The 25,956-nt window shown below is 35.2% G+C and overlaps 1 protein-coding gene across 3 annotated transcripts in view; it reads right to left on the reverse strand.

The window, feature by feature from the left end:
* FUT8 (fucosyltransferase 8) overlaps positions 1-25,956 on the reverse strand; it is a 91,120-nt gene that overhangs the window by 40,846 nt on the left and 24,318 nt on the right. For 2 of the 3 annotated variants that reach the window (XM_032189178.1, XM_032189177.1), the window contains exons 3-5: positions 10,441-10,869; positions 888-1,003; positions 565-730 (exon numbers count right to left, since the gene is read on the reverse strand). In XM_032189178.1, coding sequence (XP_032045069.1) covers positions 565-730; positions 888-1,003; positions 10,441-10,643 — 485 coding nt within the window. In that variant the 5' untranslated portion in view covers positions 10,644-10,869. Of the gene's footprint in view, positions 1-564; positions 731-887; positions 1,004-3,879; positions 3,994-10,440; positions 10,870-25,956 lie in introns of those variants that run through there. The other variant, XM_032189179.1, reaches the window with a different exon arrangement.

Raw genomic sequence — 25,956 nt, forward strand, 5'->3', positions numbered from 1 at the left:
TTTCTATTTGATATATTCTCTGTTAAGTTTTAATTAAGGGGAAAAGTGAATTTTCATAATGACAATTAGTCCTGAAATTAAGATCTTACCCAATTTTAAAGTAATTATAATTATATAATATCCCCACAATCAATGGAACTTATATTCTAGTATTTATGATCAGATAATATATGACGTGATTTTTATAATATCAAAAAGAAATATTTTGAACGTTTTCTCATGGTTTTGCTGTATGTTCAAATACATGTACATGTATACATACAGATAGATGCAATTGAAAAGCTTCAACTGGCATTCTGAGACACAAGTCTTCCAATTAAAAACCAAATATCAAGTTAAAGGGTCATACTCTAAGCTACAGTGACATAAGCTGAATATATAAATTATATCCCATTAAATAAAGTTATAATTTTATTTTCATGCTTCAGACATGCTATTTTAGCCAGTAACATCACACCAGTAATTTATCCTATGAAATTTTTAAAGCAGTACATCAGTATTTTACTTACTTAAGTCAATCCACAGTCCTTCCAATATAAATGCAGAAGCAACTAATACAAATACCTTTCCTGATGACCCAGATCAGACAGAAATTCATCAATGCGTCTTTGCAGCTCACTTCCTTCTAGTTTTTTTAACTTCTTTAATTCACTCTGGAGGAAAAACCAAAGTTCTTTAGCCCCATTTTCAATCCTTCTCCTCAGTATTTCATGGTCTTTTCCAAGGCCTCCTGTTAAAATTAAAATTAAAAAAAGGAAGAAACATAAAAGGATCAGTATTTGTAGCGCTTTTTTTTTTTTAATGAATACATTAGTAATTAGTACTAATACATTAGATATGCAATGGCAAAACTAATTTGAGAAGTAAAAGAAAATGTATCTACCAACCATCTCCTGGCCGCTTCTTATAGTTTTCTATCTGTTCTTTGGCCTTTAAAAGTTGCTCCTCTAAAGCATGTACCTTTCCTGCAGCTGGTCCCTGATCAATGGGACCATCTGGTATCCTAGGATACAGAAAATAAAGAAATTATGATTTATAAATGTAAGTGATATTTGCTAAATTATCTGTGTGAACAATTCAGCTCTCCTCCCATTTTGTTCCATGCTGTTTTGCTGATAAAGTTCTTGGCATTTTTTTAAACCAGAAGAAATTAAATATATTAACATAAAATAAGATTTTAAAACCTTGGGTTCATGGGAAAAAGTATATAACATAGTGCATAGATTCAGCCTAGTGTTGCGCTGTTTACAAGGCTTCCCCTTACTGAGGATAACAATCCTAGGCCCTACATATGAAAGCAGTATTTGCAGCAGCTCAACTTTTCTCCTGTAAGAAACAGGATAAACATGACCATTTGCTAGACTGACTGGCACACAAGCAAAGCTAATTGAGGGGTGTTCCTTTACAAGATTCAAGTTCTGGGTACTTATTATTTTCACACAGGAAGATCAAACAGGGCGACAAAGCTGGTGAGGTGCCTGGAGAATAAGTCCTACGAGGAGCGGCTGAGGGAGCTGGGCTTGTTCAGCCTGGAGAAGAGGAGGCTCAGGGGCGACCTTATCGCTCTTTATAGGTACCTCAAGGGAGGTTGTAGCGAGGTGGGGGTTGGCCTGTTCTCCCACGTGCCTGGTGACAGGACGAGGGGGAATGGGATTAAGTTGAGCCAGGGGAGTTTTAGGTTAGATGTTAGGAAGAACTTCTTCACTGAAAGGGTTTTGAGGCACTGGAACAGGCTGCCCAGGGAAGTGGTGGAGTCACCATCCCTGGAAGTCTTCAAAAGACGTTTAGATGTAGAGCTTAGGGAAATGGTTTAGTGGGGACTGTTAGCATTAGGTCAGAGGTTGGACTCGATGATCTTGAGGTCTCTTCCAACCTAGAAATTCTGTGATTCTGTGATCATTCTAGTCTGGAATGCTGGCTATGTATTGCTAGAGAACCAGGGTTCCAACACTGCAACTCTGCCTTTTAAGTTAGTCTTCCCACGTATAATCACAAGATGATTTCAATGTATTTTTTTGGACTGAGTACAAGATCCTAGCTTCTCAAATGCATCATCGTGATAATTTTTCTTGACAATTCTAGTTACCTCAAATGCTGGTGACCTGAAACAGTACTAAAAAATGTGACAGCCATTTGTGAAAATTCTGGTATATGAGCACAGGAGAAGCATGGAAGTGCTTATCCTAAAACCTGTAAGCCACCAATCAGCCCTGAGGGTATTACAGAGATTTGCTTATCATCTCAAATTGAATCCACAAATTAATAAACTGAAACTGTTGAGGAATAAAAATTAGATACCACCTTCTATTTACCTCGTGAATTAAAAATGAATGGAGGGAAAAACATAAACCCTTTCGTCTATGCAAAAATGAAACTTCTGGTGGACCTGAGGGATATAAATTATTCCAGCTTTTTGTAAGATTTTTTAAAGAGCTGATCTTGCATAGGAAAAGAGGAAGCAGATATGTAATGAAAAGTTCCTAGAACTATGAGGAATACAGAATTCTTAGAGAACATGAAAATAGTTCTTCATTCATCACAAACACAATAGTATCATAAAGATCATAAAGAGAGATTCTCTCCACACACATATACTCAGAATTTCAAGACGCAAAAAGGGGAGATCCTTTGCCAGATCAAAGATGCCTCTAGCATAGAGAAAATAAGTGCCAGAGGGAGTATCTTCACCCTAAAACCGAAATTGCATTTCAGTAGGATCTTTAGGAGGTTGTCATTAACTTTAATGTCTGTCAGATCTGGATGGTTAAATATCAACATAAATTTTGGTGCTGATGAAAAATCCATTATCACTTAAACATTTGAAAGGGATAAATATCTAACATGAGCATCAGAAGGGTATATAAAATGAAGCATAGCATTAATGCCCTTTTTTCAGAGTAGGGAGGGAAAGGTAAAAAAGAAGGTTATGCAATCTGACAAATTTATTTTAAAAAATCTACAATCAAAACTCCATATTAGAAGCAAATTAAATGAGTGCAAGATATTTGTTTGGGTTTTAAAGCTCTCACCGTTCATTCTACCATGGTAAATAAAAAGGAGTGATCAGTAACTGGTCATATATCTGTATTTTTATGCACTGAGGAAGCAAGCATGACAAAACTAGAGAAAATATTCTAAGCTGAAATATGTGTACTCCCAAAATATACTCCTCCTGAATGAACAGGCAAAAACCACATATTCGTAAATTTGATTCTAAAGCAAATACATAGTAAGATGCTATACCAAGTTATGATATTGTATTGCCATGCACAAAACAATACAAATCAACCCTTAAATACATACTGAAACTTATTTAAGTTCTTTCAGTAGTTTAAAACTACAAAGTTGGAATCTATTTGTGATCCACCAACTTGGTATCACACTTTGGATTGTGATAGGACACCTAACCACAAAATTACTGCAAAGTTTCAAGGAAAAAAGGAATGGCTTATCTTGTATAATTTCAGTTCCCTAAATGTAGAATTTGTGAAGAATGTTAAGGTAAATGATATAAAATTGTTACCACAGGAAATCCTCAGACAGCCTATAAATCGTCTGAACATAAAGTCAGTCTGCTAAAGTAGCAATTAGATCCTACAGATGGATGGATAACATGAAAGAAGCACAGTAACTGTGGTCATCTGATATAATTCAAATTTTAAAGAAGAAAATTACATGCCATTTAAATTTTAACTTGCTTTGGCATACTGCAATAAAAATGTTTACAATACTTATGTTGTCAGATAAAAAGAGCTAAGATGGCAGCAGGGAGGGATTCTCCTAAGCTAGTTGTTTGGATTTTTTTTTTTAATTACATCATTTTGGGATAAAACTAAAATAACTTTTTTTTTTTTGAAGTTTCATCTCTTAATCTGTTACCTCATCAGACTTGGAATTGCTGTCTTCCTCACTTTCATCCAGTCTCAAAATTAAGGAAAAGGTTCTTCTCTGCAACGAGTTCAGCTTTCTTGTTACTGCCCTCTACAAGTACATCTACTGAGTTGGAGATAAGGCAACATTTGAGGGAAAAGTGTTTGAATTGCAATCCTTATCTATACTCATGGCATCTATGCAGATAACTTCCAGTGCAGACAGTCCTATGAATAACACACACTTATTCATAAGAACTCCTGTTGAAAAACATATGCATAAGTTTTCATACCAAAATCCACCCTGACAATTGACTTTCTCCTTAACTTTTGAGATTTGAGTTTAAAGTGAGTTAATCTAAATTATGACTGTTCTTAACAACAATAAAAGAATATGTCAGAAAGCTTCTAGCACATACCCTTCATTTATTGCTATAATAACATTGTAAATTAAGTTATAAATACAAAATAAACAGATTTATAATCCACTCACATGGGCAGCCATGATAGTACATCAAATAGCAGTTCTGTTTGAATTATTTTTCTCAGTACTTACAAGTTGTGATTTTTGCATACCGCTTCCCACCATTTTGAAGTAAATACAAATGATCTTTTCCATAATAAACTCATAGAAAATAAAAATATTGCTGTATAGCTTTCAATATCAGAGGAATTGTTACAAAGGTAAACAGTTTCTGCTTTGCCCTTGTTTACTAACCCAGCTGCACTCCAAGACAGAAAAAAGAAATCTGTGTACACTAGCCATATCACTGAGGCCATTTTCTCATCACCTTATGTAACAGTGGGACAATGGTAAAGTAGCATCTCTAACCTGAGTCTCTGAAAGCAAAAAGAAGCACTCAGCAATGTAATGTAGTGACTTCAAATTTAACTGCCATATTTTCTAAAATGCTTGTAAATAAATTTGACCCAAAAATTACAAAAATATGTTAATCTTTTTCTATTTCTTATGTATTTAAAAGTTAACATTAATTTACCAGCAAAAGGAAAAATGTAAGATTTCAAAAGCTCACACATTTTCTCATTCTTTTATTTATATCTTTCTGAGTTCTTTGTGTGGCACTGGAAGGCCTATAAATAACTAAATCCACATTGTGTTTGGCATTTCTTCTTTCTACAAGAAGGAAATTATGTTTGATTATTAATGACTACTAACACACACAAACAAACAAAGGGAATTTCAGCTGTCACTTCACCCTTCTAAGATAAAAACATCCTCAGTAAATAAAACTGAAAGAAAATATTCAAGGTTACCTGCAAATAAAGAGTGAGCAGGCTCCCTAGTCAATTTAAATCAGCATGGCCCTGATCAGTGCTGATTTATATCCCCTGAAGATGTGTCCCTTCCCTTAGTTCAGAATTGCACCAAAAATAAATATAAAATAAAATAAAATAGAAAGACCAGAGATGCATACCACATAAGACAATTATTTTCTCCTTCACTCCTTGGCCCTGTGAGATGACCTCAGCTTTGAACATGAGACACTTAAATAGAGCTAATAGAAAATATTTTAAAATAATATTTTAAATTTTGTCAACCTAAACATATTCTTGTATCCAAGTACCTTTCAATGCTTACCAGGTTCTACAGGCTTATTGGGCCCAAAACTGCTCAGAGTAATTGACAGAAGTGCTTTAATAGATTTGCATGTGATTAATTGATCCTGAGGTTGGATTCTGTCCCAGCCTCAGCTCCAACAACGTTAAAGCAGTCATACTGCTCTTTCAAAATCAATATATTGTAATTCTTTGCTCTGAAGCTACACTCTAAAATATGAAAATAGTGTCTAGAAATACCAGTACTTCTCGTTTTTTGTTGTGTTTTTTTTTTTTTTTTAACTACATTTTGCCCTTTTTCACTCCCATTCCACTTTGTAACACTTTCTCCTATTCAGATAAGAAATAGGTTATTGTACTTATTAAAACAATTGCATTTTCCACAAAATTTAATAGTTAACAGACTCAAGGGAGTAAACATATATCCTTAAATATAAATGGAATGTGACATATTAGTAATATGAACACAGTATGAATACATTTAACAAGATTCTATGTTTCCCTGAAGAGAACTCTGAAATTGCTGGTTCCTACACTGCCAGGCATATCTGGCAGGAGAGGGTACGACTAACAAACAACGTAAGATAAAAATGTGAATGTCTTCCAGCAACATACAAAGGAGTATTATGAACCATTAATCTATTGTAAAAAGGAAGTCTAGGGGATAGATGAAAGCATACACACAACTTTTCCAGCTTCCATTTAAGAATATCAGAAATCACAAAAGTAATCTTTTTAAGTTCTCCTTGTAAAAGCCTTGTATCACCTAGACACAACAGCAACAGTCTTCAGCAGTCTTATCATAATCCTACTCGTAAATTTGAACTTCAGGTAAAACTACAGTGCAGGATGATAATGAAACAACATTATGCAATACTTTGCTTGGATTATTACTCCTTAGCAAGTCTCTTTTAAGTAAAAACAAAATTTGTAGTAAAGGTTTCCCTTTTTGCTGCAAGTCCTATGACATCTATAGTAAGTGGTCTTGAAAGGCTCTTTCAATTCTACTAGAAACAGAATAGTAAAATTTAGAAAAGAACTCCATGTGATTACTATTTTGCACTAATGAGATGTAGGCTACTTCTAAAATTAACCCGGATTTGCTCACGCCAATATTGTTTATACACATGTTAGGATTATGGTAATTCTCTAAATCTCATTATGCCGCAAAAATCATGCACATAACTTCTAAAATCCAGGCAATACAAAACATCTTTAATTTCATGTATCTTCTGCATCACTGGTATATTTCTGTGATCACAAGTAAAATTTTTAAAGAGCAGCATATTAACAAAAGAAAAAATGACATTAACTTCTCACCTAAGGCTTTCCAAATGTACTATAAAAAGGAGGTGAAGCCACAAGTCCTCAGAGGTGCAATACAAAAGAGCGCTTAATTAATAAAGGAATATCTTAAATCCAAGCAATTTTCAAAGATAGGACTGCTCCAACTTGCACTATTGCAAGGCACCATGAAATCAAACATACAAATGTTAACAAAACAAAACAAAACAAAACAGACTTCTCACTGACCTAGACCCTAATTCTACACCCTATACATCCCACATAGGAGAAAAGCAAACAGGGAAAAATTACAAGATCTAATGCATTTTTAAGAGTTATAAAACAAAAGAGAGCAAAGCAAGGTTTTGTAAAGTTTTGTCATGGATACAGCACGTCTCAACTTTTAAATGGTTGATTTTGCATGCATGTAGGTGGAAAGATCATTTCTTGTTGCCATGTGCTAGCCTGCATAGATGACCAGATGTCATCCATGCACAGCCCAGCTCTTAACTTTCTATCGTCTCAGGGGACTGTGCTCTTTTATTATGTAAGTATGGAGTCAGAGAAGTCACAGGAATCAATGATAATGGGAAATGATGGGCAAATGAAATGTGCTATATTGAAATGTATCTTACCATATAACTAAGGTCTCCATGTAATTAAAGATCAAATACCATTTTTTTCTAACTTCCAAATGGAAATTGTTTCAATGACTTCTAATTTTATTAAACTATACAGTTTTTGTATTCGTATTTGCTTTCTGTCCATTGCCCCCTAGGTATCTATTATTAATGGCACAGCTAGATATGATGGTAGTTTTCTGCCATTCACAGAGCTTCCATCCACTGAAATAAGTTTACTTGGGGCTTCTTTTCCACGCATAAGTTTTAACTAATTATGTGAAAATATGTTTACTAATAAAGTTAGTCAGATTCCTGTGTATTGCTCCAGCAATAAAAGAGTGCTCCAGCTAGGTACGCTTGTGTTTAAATTCCTAGTGACTTTAACCTAGAATTACTGTTCAAATATGTTGAAATTCATGAGCTAGCTTAACTCTGTCGTATGTTATATTCTATATCTAGAGTAATAGTTGTCTTCTCTAATTCTAATTTTATTTATTTATTTATTTTTAATATATATTCACAGCAGCAGTAATCTCTTACAGAACACATACTGAAACCACAGTCTGTTGGCTGCTGCCACATTGTAAATAGCCATATTTAAAACTATAAATGGGCTATTTTAAATCCAAGAGCAATTTTTAACACTGCTTGTTCTATTTGGCAAACATAGAAAGAAGAAACGGAAATCCTTTATCACTTTTATGATTTAATAATATGGAAGGATGACCAAGAAACATATCTCAACCCAATTTGTGAAGATTCTACAAAAACAACATTGTGGATGTTGCACAACAGAAATAATTAAAAGGCTTTACGTTGTGATATATTATTCCCTTCAGAGTCTAGTACATCGCCAGTCTCAGATCACCTCCTTTAAAAAACTATGCCTTCCAGTCCCAGGATGGCTCATTTCTAGCCAGCACTGACTAGTGAACGTGTAGGCGTACTGCTATTCAAATAGGTCTTGAAAGTCATTGCAGGTTTTCTTGTGCAAGAGTTTCAAATTTTCCTGTGGTTACATTGAGCCACTAGGAAGAAAGGTTTCAGAAATGTCTTTCAGCAGCATATTCACACAGAAGCTGTACTGAGTCCAGTTAAGACAGTTTTGGATCACTACTTTAATTCTAGAAAATTGCAGTAATTATCTGAAGTATAGAGAAGGAATGTTCTGTTCTAACATGCTTAGATTAGAAATAAACTAATGGTTTTATTTATATAAATCATGGCAAATTATCTACGGTATAAACTACTATTTATAAATTGGCACTGAAAATACAGTATTTTTCTGAATGTACAAAAATCAAGGAAAAAAAGAAAGGTGTTTAAGAAAATCGTCACTGCCTAAAATATACTTTATTTTATGTCTGCATCACAGAATCAACTGCCTCCTCCTTAAAAGAAAAAGAGTACCCTGCCATCTGTAAAATCAAGAGCACTTACTCTTTTCTAGCCACTGTGTAATTTGAAATGGTCATATTTCAATGACTGTGCAATACCACTCATTCAAGTCAGCCAAAGGTGGGAAGCTGAAAACATGAGAGTGGTAATCTTACATTCAGGGCCAAATATTTCCCCTCTTAGACAAGAAACCCTAAGGTGGCCTAATACTCTCTAATATTGAATGAATTTAAGGCTGTTGTTATGCATTCAAATACAAGACCTTTCTTATGTTTCTTTACAGCAACATACTCTATATTACACCATTTCATCAATAAAAGTATTTAACTTTTGGCCACTGTAGTTGTTACCATCTATTAATTAACTGAATTTAGTCAACTACAGCCCACTCAAGTATTCACGGCCATATTACTCTAGGTAAAAATCACCTTTGCTTAGGTCAGCAGCATTAGTGCACCTCTGTGCTGCACTGCATGAATGCTGAGGTATGTCTTCAGGGCTAACAGATCCAAAACATTTTTCAAAACACAGAGCCTAAGGTAAGAAGTCTTGTCAGCATGCAGCACATTTCAGAATCCAGGAACACAGTGCAATTATAAGATAATTCAGTAAGATGCGGAAGTCACTTCACGGCCTAGCTGATCAAATAGCCCTGGATATACATGAAAGAGAGAACGCACAAGAAGAAATATCAGAACAGAGTTAAAAGGAACGGGGTTAAAAGAAAGGTGTTCGTTGAGCTGCTAGAGAATTAATGTGTGATTTCATTCAAATGAAGAGCAGAAGTAAACTGATCTGAAGATAAAATATCGAGACGAAGAACAGGACTAGAACTGTAGAACAAGTGAAGAAGAAAAATGAAGAAATGTGTACAATTCAGATTTTTCCAGTGATTTATAAAGGGCAAAGCCAAATACTGAGGTAGAAGCCCCAAAATGGTATCTGCCTCTGAAAAGTATTAAAAGGCAAGTCCAAAATGAGTTTCCCATTGCCAACCAAGAAGAACCCAGGAGACACGATGAGGATTCAATAGCCAATGCCCTGTGTCTACCTTGTCTGCCCAGGTTATTCTGGTCAGACCACTTCGACACATGTATTTATTAATCGCCTGTATGTGATTGTGGTAGAGAAAGTAAATGAATTCAGCTCGCTTAGAGATTAATAAATAAATAAATAAATAAATAACACCGTTCAATTCCCTACGTTATTGTATTGAGTTTTGCTCCTCTGGTTTCCTACTATAGCATATGAAGCCTCTGCGCTTGTCCCCCTTGAACAAGTTCACATATATCTTCAACAAACTATACAAATTCTCACCGCTTTGAAAATGAATGCTTCCAGTTACTGCGTGTAGAAACAGAAAAGTTGCTAGCTGTTCTAATTGGTTTAAATATCATACCAATTGCACTTGTTGACAGTGAGAAATCAGTCACCTACAGAAGACTGGTATTGTGGCAACAGCACTTGGACACCATTAATTAATGACTCTATGTTAGAGCAAAATTAAATGTAAAACATTATTTAATTTCTTTAAAGATTTTGGAACATACTTCTATTTATAACGCTGACTGAAACACTGCCTTATACTTTAAAATATACTAAATGTGAAGTTAAAAAAAAAAAAACTTTAAGTTTTGATATTTCATACAACCATATTCTGAACAGTTTTAATTATTTTCAGATCCTACCTGAGAGATTCTGCCATCCTCCTTAAGTCTTCATTTTGCTGCTTTAAACGTTCAAGTTTAGCAAGTATCTTGGATAATTCACGACTAGAATGATCTGGGTGCTCACTGTCTCGTACCAGGTGTCCACCAATATAAAAAAGTAAAGTTCCCCAAGCAAAGAGGATGAGCATAATCCAACGCCAGGAACCAGTCCATGGCCGCATTTTCAGATGTTCAATTCACTCCAGAACTGCTTCTGCTCACGAAATAACAAACATTTTAAGTCCTTAGCCTGTACAAAAAAGTGCACAAATTTCAGTTCCTCTCCTTCACCACATTGTACCGGAGAAAAATTATTCTCAGTGTTTGTCTTATTGCAACTCCTTAGAGAAGATCCTTACAGAGCTGTACATAGAAAGCATTAACATTGTATCATTCTTGAAGTATACTCTGTGAAAAGAAAAAAAAAAAAAGAAAGAAATTATAATTCTCGTATATAAAAATACACTTGATTGCAATTAAGCTAAGTGTATTGTCATTAACATTCAGGAATAATGACTGAAAATGTTGCTACATTCTGTCAAACAGAAAAAGAAAACATTTTTAACTTTGCACACTAAATACACGGAGCTCAGGCACAACTACAAAAAGAATATTCCATGAATTCTGGCTTTGAAATGGTCAGAATAAACATGACTTTCTGTAAGAGAAATATTTACCAGTTAAAGTGTCGTTTCACACTTTAAAATACATCAAACATCATTCCGTGGTAAACTTCATATTCTTCTTTATCAACAACAGAGAGTTTTATTCAACTAACTATAAATTAATTTTCTTTTTTTTTTTTCCACTTTTATGAACTCTCTTCTCCACTGTCTTATAACATGACTAATACCCTGTAACAAAACTGTTATTGCCATTTCTAACAATATATTGGCATGTAGACTGGCCCAGAAACAGTTGTAACACCAATTAAGCAACTGCAAGCACTGAGAAGACTGTAAGCAATAGTTTCTACACAAACAACCCATTATATATCTTTCTTTAAAATTTCTAGTGACCACTGGAATGCTCATCTAAAAGTAAAGCCAAAATTTTATTTCTTGCTTAAAATTGTAAGACAACACAACTTGTCTCTTTACCCTTCCACCACACTTGCTGAAACAGATACATAGAAACACTGAAAATTTAAAAAGTAAAAAAGAGGGGGGATTTCAAGTAAAGTCTATGCGGCATTGTTATGCTCACAGATCTGAAAATCAGGCTGGAGCTCAGAAATCTAATTTTTAGAAATGGGTTTCTTCTGCATTAAAACTACCAAACCCAGTTTGACAAGCATTATTATTAAAAGTACAAAAATGCTTAAAAAGTAATACCCTCTTGCATCGACAAGCACTGCATTCATTTAAAAAAAAAAAAAAAAAGCAAAATCACCTCTTCATTTTCTACTTAGTGAACATCACTTAATGACTGCAAGAATTTCCTCATTTTATCCAGAACAAACTTTAAGCTCTAACAGATAAACGTTCAAAATCTTCAAAAGTGCTTCTCACTCCTCTTCACCCTTACGCCTTTTTTAATCAATTTCCAAAATAACCTCTATTTCCAATACTGAAAGCTGGAAATCTACCCAATTTCTTCTGAGATGTTATCCACACCCACATTCTCCCAAATTATTATTCTGCTTAATCCTTCCTTCGCCTTAATTTCTTTTTCCTTTCACTTAGATTTTTCTTTTGTTTCAACTCCATTTCAAGTTTAGAGAAAAGACTCCCCATTAACTTTCAAACTCACCTATGCACAGAGCACTTACTTCCAGATAGAAATATTCAAAGGTTAAAAATATTTTCAAATGCAGAAAAAATCATAGTTATTTTGCTGGAAGATTTTTGTTTGTATAATTTTGAAAGAGGCATAAAAATTTCCACTTAAGACTAGTAAGATGGCACACGAGATAAACCATTTAAAAACTGAATGCTACTAATGAGATGGAAAACTTTTGTACTACCTCTCTCAGGCCCTTCCATTTAATGCATCTATGACAAGATGAGTTATGAACAGATTTTTTTTTTGTTTGAAAGCAAGGTCAGATTCCCATGCTAGGAGCATATCATCTTCTAGAGATCTCTAAGAAAGCTTAATACATATTTTGCTTTAATGTGGTAAAAGTGTGGGACTGCCTCTAGGAATAGTGGCTTCTTCTATAATCTTTTAGATCACAGCACAAATAAAAAGTGTATATATAGAGTATAGGCCATACCCAGACCACAGAGGATTGCTGCTGTAAGCAAAGCAAGCCTGGAGTTAAATCAGTTACCTGCAGGCGCAATTAATATAAAACCCCTATGGACTGAAGTTCAAGTTCTAAGTGGAAAAGTGTATGCTTACATCTATACTTCCAATCACCCAGAAAATGGATGACAAAAGTTAAAGTTAAATTGAAAGTAAAGTATCACCTATCTGATTTAACCCTGTAGCTTTATTATAAAAACTCAATATAAAATGCATTATTTAATGAAGTAAAAAAGTTTTGATAAGTACTTGCTATTATAAATCATTAGGAATACACAATCTTTAATGCATCAGTTGAACGGAAACTAATATTGTGAGAAAGGAAGTCAAATTAAATTGTATTTACTGGCAAATGCACAGCACATAAAAAGTGGTTAGTGTCACAAATTTATTTAGATTCCATTAAAAATCAGACAGAATATTTACATAAAAGTAAATGTCTGCTTCAATGACTTAAAAATCAAATTGTTCACACTACACTTGTAAGCCACATTTCATTGTAAGCGTACAAAACATTCTGTAGTCAAATTAGCATGAAAGGTTTGATTAAAAACCACTATTTCAAATGAAAGAATGCAGTGTTTACAAAATTACTAAAGGAAATGGTAAAAGAACACTAACCTAATTAAAATGGTTTAAAAAAGAAGATTGAGGTGTAGCTCTGCCATCAGAAGAAATAATATGCACGCATATCAAAGTTCTTTTGCTACAGCAAAACAATTAATGAATGAAAAAACTATATACTAGCTTTCCTCACCTTGCCCGCCATAATGTCTTCCTGTAGAAGATACTTACAAATCAGAAACTTGACTAACTCAATACCATCATTTTAAATGAAAGAATGTCAATGATTTAAATAAGGTCCTTGTTAACTTACTGTTCCCAACATGATTTCAATAACAAATCCAGTGATAGAGTGGAGACTTCCTGCTTGCTTGTTTTTGGTTGCCAGTCAGAATTATGGCCCTAGAATAGCATTATAACCTTTTCATTGGCAACGTGCAGTTTCAAATTATTTTAGACTCAGTTCAAAGCAAGCTAAGCAAGTGTACTTTTGGCTCAACTACTTATTGACCTGGTTTCAAGGGTACGTTACATAAGCTGAAAAGAAAAAAACTACTCATGAAGTAAAACTCATGCATCATTAGAGCTGATACATACACCATTATATTTAATGACATGTAAATTATCTAAAATTCTTTTTCAGAGCATGAAATACGAAATTCACTCCACTGTTAAGGACTAGCACAATGACTTTTTGATCACTAAATGTGGAACATTCAAAAAGTAAGTTTTCCCGTTCATGTAACTTAGACTGGACGCTCTTATCGTTGTTAGTTTTTCTCAATAAGACTTATTTAAGTTGATATTTTTAAGATTTCACCTGAGAAAGCACGCTGGTCTAAGCATATTAACCTGTTCTGCTCTTAGGAGAAAGAAGAAAGCAAACACAAAATTGCCAGTTCCAGTTCCTATGTAACAATGATGTGACAGCAGTGCTACTGACAAAGGACTGGAGACTAAAGAAATAATCCTTTTAGAATTAAAATGACCAGGTAGTGTTTGATACAAATAAGCAAACAGATTGCAAATATTATTCACAATGTGTACAATGTATTCTTAATGAAGGGTTAAATACCATTTGTTTAATGAAAACATCAGGTTCATAATCTCAGCTAGGTAGTAAATAGTTTAGAAAAGATTTTTTCAGTCACAGTCTACACCCTGGCATTTCAGGTAACCTGTCACAGAAACTTGTTTATAAACCAATTAAGTTCCACTTAAAAAAAAAACAACAATGTTTTGCTTTAACACGTTATTGGAAGGCTGTGCCAAAACTCATTCTTCTAATGCTTAAAGGCTGTCTTTAATTTCCAAACTAAATCCATACTTAGCATATCTATACTAGAGCTCTCTTGTGCTAGTATGAACTGGGTTTATAGAGTGCAATTCCTATCTTATTCTGTACCCAGAACATGTCTACAGAAAGCGGCCATATCCTTGCTCAGACTTAAATGCTAGTCTAAATAGAACAGGCACTTCACTATGAGAGACTTGCAAATTCTCTGCATCCTGGACAAGCTCCCTTTCAGATTAAATCTTTTCAGAACATCAGGAATCACAATTGTATACATAACATGCAAGGTGTTATCAATACGTTCTATGAAGCAAGTACTTCCTTTTCTCTTAGACCTGCTTTCTCTCATGCACCCTAGGACTGAATTTGTCTTTTTCATGGTTCCATTACTTTTAGCAGTCCTCAACCATTTTCTGAGGACATAATAGCTCCAAATCGTTTTGCACATATATCTCTTCAAATTGATGAGTTCCTGTTCTATGAACAGAAATTTATTTTTAATCCTTACACTTGGTGTTATCATACTTTAGCCTATTCCAGTATCCAAATTAAAACAATTCCTCTTGCACATTATTCTGACTCTCATCACAACCCCTCTCTACTTTATCACTTAATTTTCATTAGAATCTGTTTTTGGGACAGTCACACTGTTTGGATATCATGAAAAGGTTCTTCACCAAGAGGGTGGTTGCACACTGAAACAGGCTCCCCAGGGACGTAGTCACAGCACCAAGCCTGTCAGAGTTTAAGAAGTGTTTGGACTGTGCACTTAGTTATACGGTCTGAATTTTTTGGTAGACCTACGTGGTGCGAGTAGTTGGACTCGATGATCCTCGTGGGTCCCTTCCAACTGGGGATATTCTATAAATCTGTGATATCATCATGAACCTGAGAAGGGTAACAGATGCAATTCACAAGGAACTGCACTAATATTGCCTCTCCTCCAGTCTAAGACTCTTCCTTGCAGGAGAAGTCACTGTCAATTCGTGCCTTCAGCCACTTCCTTTTCTAATACCTTTTCTGGAACAAGGACATAAATTTTATATTATTCCATACGTACATTTAATTATTGTATAAAGTTGCATCTTTTTTTTTCTTCTCAACTTCTATCTACATGTATCACAGGACATAAGTAAACATAATCATGAGGTTTATTTACTATTTACTTCTACATCCACACCTTCATCTTTACTACTGTTTTTGTAAAAGCCTAACATTATATCTCTGTGGATTTCTCTGAGAAATCTATGTAATTTTCTCTTGGTATACTCCTCTATGATTTTGTGTGAGATGAGTGGATTATTTACACAATCAACAGATTATTCTCTAATTAAACATTTTCTTAATGGAATTCACCATCCTTTTGAATTCCATTGCAAGTGTAGATTTATTCAATAATGAAGCTTTCAGATACTATAATTTCTGATCTTCACCACAACAAACTCCCTGGCAGAAAGATATACCCACAGCACTTGGGATTTTTAAGATGAAAGTGTATATAGGACTGCATTTGAAATAGTTTAACAAGAGTTCAGAATTAACCAAAGTAATAACTTTTTAGAACTAGGGATGTCATCAACCATCTAAACAGATACTGTTTGATAATATCGAGCAATCCTCTGTTTTAGATAAGGTAATAAAAACAAGTGATTAAAGATTTTATAACATACTACATTTGAAAGCTTGAAAAAAGATGCAGTAATTTCTAAGCATTTTATCCATGCAGACAGCTGTTGAAGTTTCAGTAGATGACTGATGCAATGTTAAACAAAAGAGGGGACTGTACCTTAAAAGGATAAGAGAAATACAGCTTGCTTTTCAAACACTTTTAAGGTTCTCTGCAAACACTTAGACAAAAAGAAACTGGAGATTTTTCTTTTAGGAAGAGAGGAGAGTAATCTGCAGGAACAATGTGCTTCTCCATGGAAATTACATATATAGACTCATTTCAATAAGCAAGGGATAAAACAGTCTTTTGTTTTACAATTCTTTTTAACTATTAAAATAACACATTAACCAGAAACACAACAAGGTTAAAAATTGTCTTATGTGAACTAACCAAATGTCTTTGTAAGATATAGTCATCTTAGTAAACGAACAGGACAATTATGTAAGAGAGGAGGTTTATTTATTCCTGTTTGCTTACTGAATTAACACTATACAGCCCTAACATAGCACAGTTACAGCCAAGAATGAATTATAAAAATTTGAAACACCAAGCATGATCTTCTTCCACAGTAATAATCTACTGATAGCCCTTGAAAAAAACTCATTCCAAAAGAGAATAGGAAGAATGAGTGTTAAGTCTGAGGAAACAATACAGTAAAAGAAATGAAAGTTAGCAGGACACTGTAACTTACGTTAAAAATGAAACGACTTCTGATGATGAATTTCTTCTTGCATTTGCAAACAAAGGTATAACAAAATCCAAGGTCTAGGAGTTTAACCTAGATAAATTAAGTTTATGAGAAAGGGGAAAGGACGGTCTACATCTGTAAATGTATAACAGCTAAAGGAATTAACTATTGAAACAGTTAATGTAATGAGATAATGGATCCTCTGTCACTCATTCCATTTAAAATGAAGCTTCAAAAACACTTACAAAAATATAGTAATCACTCAAGAGTTTGAAAAGAATTGAGTTTTCTGGCTTGCACTAGTCAGGTAAGAACCGATGAATAGAAACAGCCCATCCTTTTCTTTACAGAACTTAGAACTTACTATGTTCTTAACAGAGCACAGAACTTAATACCCACAGTTGTGTAAAACACCACTGGAGATCAGTAAAAGTCGAGAGCAAAGAAGACCAATCTTCTTAGCCTACCAAGCTGCATACCAAGTCTTAACATGGTCAATAGCCACCTACTATGCCATGTATTTTGAAGAGATGAAGAGATCAGAACAAGACTCAGCGGAACATTTGATCAATGCAACCTGCTGCTGGTTGGCTTCTTCCAGCAGCTGAGAATTTATATTAACCCACTGCCTCTATGTCAGCATGACCAACTACTGGTCACAACGTGATTCAAAAACGCAAGTTGCATTTAAACTGCATGTAAGCTACACATTAGCTATCAAATCTCAGAAGAATGGATTGCAAGGCACTCTAGCCAGTTAAAATGTACTCACAAATGCTTACTGAGCTTGATAATCTTTCAGACAACTTTTAGCCACAATGGCCTAACTTTTGATTTTTTTTCTCCAAAGACCTCTCCTCACCATCAGGAATGGATATTTGCCAGAGGCAGAAATGGGAGATAATGGTGAGGGATACTGCTGTTGCTTGGGGGCAGCACAGCTGCCAAATGCCAGTATAATCTCACCTTGGGTAACGAACAGAGCGGCAGGGGCAGGAATGGACAACCTTTAGCTAGTATTTGATCCTTCCATTCTTTGGGTGCTAAATCAACTTTAAACTCCTTTCTGCCACCAGCTTCCCCACACCATTCCTTAATGGCTGCAAACATCAGAAGCAAGATCAGAGGTAGGATATTTCTTCTTTGGCTGGCATCAAAGCAATATGCAACATCTAATTGACAAGAAACTTAGCAGCAGCCTGTTCACAACTCAGCTGGATGTTTATAAATCAAGCTGGAAAACAGAGAAAAAAGCTACTGAGTTTGTAATTGTTATGCAAAACTGCGTGACACTTGGCAGCCACAAGTAAACTGGAGTGCTATTTGCAACCAAGAGGTTTTTCAAACTCCTGGTGTAGGGAAGGCTATACCATACTCAGAAGCTTGAAAAGAAGTCACAGAACTGAGCTAAATGCCTTCCTTACTACACTCAGGAGACTTGGAGATTGGGTGATTTGACAACAAAAGTAAAAGAAACGCTAGAATAAGACTTTGAGTTAACCATATCAGACAGAAAATATCTGCAGTGATCATTATTGAAATATTATAGATTCACTTTGTATCACCATCTTCTAATTTAAGACTGTTTTCTACCATGTTTTTACTAGAAAAAAAAAAAAAGTTGAAGACTGTTGAAATACTAATACCGCCATATGATAAAGGAGTATTTGCCTTAAGTTTAATTCCATTACGCCACAATATATGTATTTTAACGTGTAAAAATTCCCCTTGGCACTCCACTTTTCTTTTAAATGCTGTTTTATTTTTATAGATAGAAAACTTTTACTTTGGGACACTGAACCTTACATACCACAAAGACAGTAGAGATATCTGATCTGCAAAAAATGAGTTAATTCCAGTATGGGAAGCAATTTATCTGTATCAGCATATAGGTTCATGTTGCCTAATTTACTCTGCTGTACAGCTTTCATGGAGCTCCATGCCACCAAAACCAGACTGCTTACTGCATCTGATCTTGGCCACGCTATGTTTAAGTGCATTGCTGATCTGTGATCTATTTTTTCTAAATTTAAAAATGAAGGAACTGAAACACTCAAAGAACTTCCTACAACAGCAAGGCTATGAATAAACCAGGACTGTGAAAGTTGCAAGTCAAAATCTCAGATAAAGCTGCCAACAGCTTTTCCTCTCAAAACTGGTGCAACATATTATGGGAAAATCACAAAGGACTTTCAAATCTGCTGAGCTTAAAGCACCTGTGAAGCTTTTTGTTTAATTCTGTTTACAGCAAGCATTAAGATTACACTATTAATTGAAATTTTCATTTTTGTTGTTAACATAGCTATTAGTACTTCATAAATTGGCTATCATGGTGGTGTTGGTAGCATGCAAGATCATTGTATTTATATTTGTCTATACCAATCACTTTACCAATAGAAAAAAATATTAAACAAGGGCTACTTTACTTTAGAAACTGCTATAAAAATATGATTGATGTCATATAAAGTCTGTAATTATGAAAACTATATGGATACCATATTCTAAGGAAGGTCTTAAAAGCTAAATTTGTGTATTTTCTCACAGTGCATTCTAATGAAACACCATGCAAGTATTTCAGAATGGTAACAAGGAGAGTAATGTGGAGTCTGAAATATGGTTGTAAAAAAAGGTTAAAACTGCAGAAAAAAACTACAGCTGTGTTTTTCTTATTTCCTATGCAAGTTTACAATACTATTCACAAAGCCACTAAACTCTTAGAATCCTTGCATTTGGACTTGTTATTTGGGAGAAAAGCAGTGTTTTCCTTTGTGGTGAACACCCTGTTCACTTTGTAATACAGATGTAGCTATTTCATGGTCAGTTGTTCCTATGTTTAGCTGTCCTTCAGCAGCATCACACTATTCTTGAACTTGCAAGTTACATTTCTTTTATCTACTCCCTACTCTTTTATACCAGATATTATCTTCTCATTCCTATTTTCAGCATTGTTTTTGTTAGCCATTCCACTCAACTTCCTTTATCTCTAAACCGTTCAGCCTCACTGTAGCAACCGCATCACGAAGGATGAGACGCCCGCCATTCCATGCGCCGGTATTCGAAGAGCTCTCCGTGGTTCTGAGCTGCCTCCTGCCAGAGTCCCTGCTCCGGGAACGCTTTCTGGCCAAGGACCAGCCAGAGATAAAAACTGAGTGCCAGGCTCACAGACTTGTTCCAGCATGATACACCCCAACACAGACTGATCTAGAAAGGCAAAGGGGAGTCTGGATGGTGCTGGAGTTCAGCTCCACAGGATGGGCAGAAGATAAACGATTCACTTCCTCATAGCTGAAGCTACTCACAAAATGAAAAGGCACCACTAAATCAGGAAAACAAAATCATTCTATGACCCCTATTTGTAAGTCTGTGTTGTTTTTTTCAATTAAAACCTAAATGGCAGCAGAAGCTAAGTGGAGGGTAGGGGTTTCCCATGAATGTCTCAAAGATATACACAATCATCTACCTTGAGATATTCAGAAATTGATTCAGTTCTTTGAAGCTGAATTTGCTACAATAGGAGATTTTACATAGAGAAGAACACCAAAGAGAATTTTAAAGACCTTTAGCAACCAGCTACAGGTTCACGGATCAAGGGGCAACAAGAAGACAGAAAATTTTAAGGCAGAAACGGTCTCATAAATCTGATATTAGATGATACTGATGTCACTCTTACATGCAGAGTAACTTTTTGATGACAAGAATTCTAAAGGACATAGGAAGGTAGGTTATAACTGTGAGATGTTAAATTATCAACCACATAGATATCCAGGTGTTTATTGCTAGTGAAGGCCCTACGATGGCTGACCTGAGTCCTAACACTGAGAGTTTTATAACAAAACTAGATAGTTTTAGAAAATACTGAGGTGGAGCTGTGAATTCAGTTTTTAAAGAAATTCAGTTATGCATAAATATAAAAACATTTGTGTTGTCAAAACCTGGAATAGACTTTAAAAATATATTTTCATATTCATATTACAATACACAAAATATATATATGCAATAAACATCAACAACTGCTAGACAAAATGTTTCACAGTTTTTCTTAAGCAATGCATATTAAGATCATAACCAAGAAAATGGGAGCATTTAAAGCCATTGTTTTGAATTATGCCTTTAATGAAGTGAGTTAAATTTAACTCCTTCTAAAAATTCACTGAAAATCTTACTTTTCCTTGAGCCAGAAATGAACCTGAAGCAGTATTTTAACATTTTGTTAAACCTGAACCAAAACAAATAGAACTAAACAACCATCAACATTTTCAGTTTAAGTGTATGTAAAACATATCAATGAAATACAGAACAACTCAGGGAACCAGGGGAGGGATAGCTTGTTTTCTACCCAGTGAAGATTTATGTTTATGGAATGTAAAGTAGTTTGCATTTGTAGTTGTCACTTGTTTTAATGTTTTCACATAGTATGCAAAAAATGCTTTCACATACTGTACTGAGTAACATAAATAGTGTTATTCTTCACAAAATACTATAGGCATATGTTTATTTAGTATCATTCAGATTTTATTTCTTTATTTTTAATTAATTACCTAACCTTCTCCCAAATCTCAATACATAATCCTTGCAAACTTTCTTCACTCCTACTCTGTTACAGAAGAGTACAAAACATTGACACTCAAAATGTAAGCGTTATGTCAAAATTATTTATAACCAAATATAATGCTAAGGTTTCCTATACTGATTATGTTTGGAAAAAAACTCAAGACAGTCTGCTTTCTAGATAATTTATTCTAATGATGACACATGATACAGCACAGTTCCTTGAACATTATAAGAACAATCCGGGCACTGCTTTATTATGAAAAATAACTATATATTCTATTTTTTCCTGTTCTCTTTGATTTACAAGTTTACAAAAAGACAATTTCTCTTATTGCAGCAGACCTTCATTTTTCTAACAGTTGATTGTTGAAAAGCCTTGCCAACAACAGAAAATTTAAGTATATTTTATTGATAAGAACAGGTCTATGTTGGTGATATACTAACATAACACACTCAAGCATATATCTAATAACTCTTTTTCAAAGTTTCTCCAGATTTGCTTGGTACAGAAATGAATCTTACAGATCTCTTGCCTCCAACACTAGCTTTGGAATTCTTTTTAAATAAGGTTCTGTCGAATTTGTCATCTTCCATTTTTCTGGTACAGATATCAATATAATCAATAGTTATACAACAAACTTAGTTCTATAAATACATATGAATAGGATCTGGTCCTAGTACAGAACTATAGCCAACTAGAATAAGGCTACATCTCATGAAAGTAGCACTTACATTACCAAAAAAAATAATGCAGGCCATCATTTCAGCTCTGTAGAAGAAGCCTTCTCACTTACAACACAAACCTTTGGAACATGTTTGCATAAGCTTTTTATTTTTTTTTTTTTTTTTTTCTTTCTTCTCTGATTGACAGAAAAGGTATTTAATAAATCAAAACCACTGACCATTAGGATATAATAAAAAGGCATGAAACTCAATAGATCATCACATTCAATCATAATCAAAACATTCTTTCCGTATTTACCATTCTGATGATTTTAAAAGGTTCAGGACACCATTATCAATAACAAAATGAAATAGGGCAAAAAAAAAAAAGTGTATTTATTCTAATAATAAAGTAAGAAAAACATGAGGTTCCCCTAAACACTTTGTACTGTGATAAGTTCTACCAAAATGATCCCAAGCAAATTCTCAAAATTGGTATTTTTAAATTATTTTTAAGTGATTTTATAACAAGCTGAGAACCAGATGATAACTCCTCTTCCCTGTTTACTTAGGAAAAACATATTTTTCTAATCCATTTCTGAATCTTGCACAATCAAATGACAGGAGAAAAAAAAAAGGCAACAGATAGAACACTCTCCAAAATTTGACTCTACAAACTGCTCCGGAGGAAGAGAAGGAAAAAAGGGACGTATTTCTTCTTGCTTTGAGGAATCCTCAGCTCCTCAGCAAGCAGTCACATTGAGCAATTGAGCTGCTGAAGGAAGATAATCAATTCATAAATACAGCAATCTTTCTAGATGAATGAGACACTTGATTACTCATCATAACAGGCCAGGAATTAGACCAAAATCAAAGGGAGTTACAGCGTTAGGCAGAGTAACATAATAAAAATGCATTTTGGAAAAAATACTGTAGGTGTGTATAGAAAAAAAATGGATAAAGCATTTGTTTATACTCTGGCTGCTAGAAAGAACATAGAATCAAAATGCAAAAATTATTGTACGCATGAGGGCTGCGCAATCCCAAGCACAAATACAGGCTGGGCAGAGAATGGTTGGAGAGCAGCCCTGAGGAGAAAGACCTGGGTGTGCTGGTTGATGAGAAGCTCAATGTGGGCAGGCAACGTGCTCTTGCAACCAAGAAAGCCACCCATATCCTGGACCACATCAAAAGAAGCATGGCCAGCAGGTCGAGGGAAGTGACTCTCCCCCCTCTGCTCTGCTCTCATGAGACCCCACCTGGAGCACTGCATTCAGCTCTGGGATCCCCAGAACAAGAAGGACATGGACCTGTTAGAACAAGCCCAAAGGAGGGCCACAAGGATGATCAGAGGGCTGGAGCACCCAGCCCCAACAGAAAAGAAGGTTCCAGGGAGACCTTAAACCAGCCTTCCTAGTAGGTCAAGGGAGGTGATTGTCCCGCTCTACTCTGCGCTGGTGCGGCCTCACCTCGAGTACTGTGTGCAGTTCTGGGCACCACAGTATAAAAAGGACATGAAACTGTTGGAGAGTGTCCAGAGGAGGGCTACGAAGATGGTGAAAGGCCTGGAGGTGAAGACGTACAAAGAACGGCTGAGGTCACTGAGCCTGTTCAGCCTGGAGAAGAGGAGGCTGAGGGGAGACCTCATCACAGTCTACAACTTCCTCGTAAGGGGGTGTCGAGAGGCAGGAGACCTTTTCTCCATTAACACTAGTGACAGGACCCGCGGGAACGGGGTTAAGCTGAGGCAGGGGAAATTTAGGCTTGACATCAGGAGGGGGTTCTTCACAGAGTGGGTGGTTGCACACTGGAACAGGCTCCCCAGGGAAGTGGTCACTGCACCGAGCCTGTCTGAATTTAAGAAGAGATTGGACTGTGCACTTAGTCACATGGTCTGAACTTTTGGGTAGACCTGTGCGGTGTCAAGAGTTGGACTTGATGATCCTTAAGGGTCCCTTCCAACTCAGGATATTCTATGATTCTATGATTCCAGTACCTAAAAGGCACCTACAAGAAAGCTGGAGATGGACTTTTTATCAGAGAGCGTAGCGATAGGACAAGGAGTAATGATTTTAAAATAAAAAAGAGTAGATCTAAATGAGATGTTAAGAAGAAATTCTTTACTATAAGAGCGGTGATGCGCTGGCACAAGTTGCCCAGAGAAGCTGTGGATGCCACACCCCAGGAAGAATTTAAGGTCAGGTTGGATGGGGCTTTGGGCAACGTGATCTGGGGGGAGGTGTCCCTGACTTTGGAAGCAGGCAGTGGAATTAGATGATCTTTAAGGTCCTTTCCAATCCAAACCATTCTGTGATTCTGTGTGGCCACATACTTGATTGTAAAGTCACTAAAGAAATAGCAGAGATTAAGATTCTGGGAGGTAAAAAAAAAAAAAAAAAAAAAAAAAAGACTCTCACAAATGTAACTGGGTAATGACTGGGTAAGAGTACAGAGAAAGTGGATTTGGACAGCACATACCTGCATGGAAGTAATAATTTCTAATAACATTCTGTTTAAATTATCAGTAGTTAATTCTTCCGATACTTCTTTGCAGCCTGTTTTGTGTCTCATCATATACAGAGGTAGAGAAGATCTACAGATTTCAAGAATTTGTACAGAACCTAACTATTGTACTTGGCACGCATCAGGAAACTGTCTCATGCTCTGTCATCAACTCCATCTCCAGATGATTTGTTTACAACCAATTACTAAATTATGAACGAGTAAATGCAAACGAAAGAGTGAGATGTAGGCAATAAGCAATCCTTCAAAATAAGGCAAATGGAGAGAAAAAAAATAATCTGAGGGATTTATAGAGCTCAAGCCTGAGAGATCATTGCTCCAAAAGGCATGTGGAAGAAACACAAGCAGAGTGAGGGGGTGGGAACACTTATGTTATTAACATACTCCCTGAAGACATCAGAATGCATGAATTGCATTCCAGTAATTTTATGAGCAGAGTTTGAGTTTTCCTTTTTCTTGGCTTTGCTTTATGCTATGCTCCCTGCTACAGTGAAGCACCAAAATAATAATGAACTCTAATATGAATGCTGCTCAGAGCAAACTCAGAGATTATTTTACACTGGGCACATCCTAGTGACATTCCCTATAACACTGCTATTGTACTAAGCAAGCAATTAATAAAGAATAAAAAAATAAAAGAATGTACTAAAGAATATAAGCTACTAGTTGAAAAGTGCAGGAATCAGTTGAATAGTTCTGTAGCGTCGATTCTGTGGTGTGTCCGGAGTACACATGCATGCTATTTCTTTTGATTCAAAGTGTACGTTCCAGAACAGAAGCAGTTTTCAGAAATGTAGTGTGTCAAAGGTATTACAAAGCACTAATGGAGAATGACTGTTCAATTTTCAGTTTGTGCAAAAATAATTTCAGAAGTATCAGCATTAATTAACTTTGCCCCTCCTCCTACAAAGCTTGGTAATACATTCACATACAAATCATTTCATAACACAATACAGTTGAGAATTATCTACTAGTTAAAAGCAACGATTATGAATTAAAAATCAGAGATTGCAAGTACACATAAATTATTTTTCTGGAATATCTTAGGAAAAACAGAAACAATGCTATAAAATGGTAAGAAAATATGGAAAGCAGCAGACAAAAAAAAAAAAAATAGAAGAACTGCTTGAATGAAACCAGTGTGACAAAATTAGTGTAAGTATCTGTAATCTGTCTGTTAATTTAAAACAGAAATGGTTTAGTAATAGAGAAATACAAACACCATAAAGAACCTATTCCAATAATATTGCTACACTGCTACACTAGAAAAAGTTTCATTTAAGAAAGTATCAG

The sequence above is a fragment of the Aythya fuligula genome, chromosome 5, assembly GCF_009819795.1.
Source record: "Aythya fuligula isolate bAytFul2 chromosome 5, bAytFul2.pri, whole genome shotgun sequence".
In the NCBI taxonomy this organism is placed as follows: Eukaryota; Metazoa; Chordata; class Aves; order Anseriformes; family Anatidae; genus Aythya; species Aythya fuligula.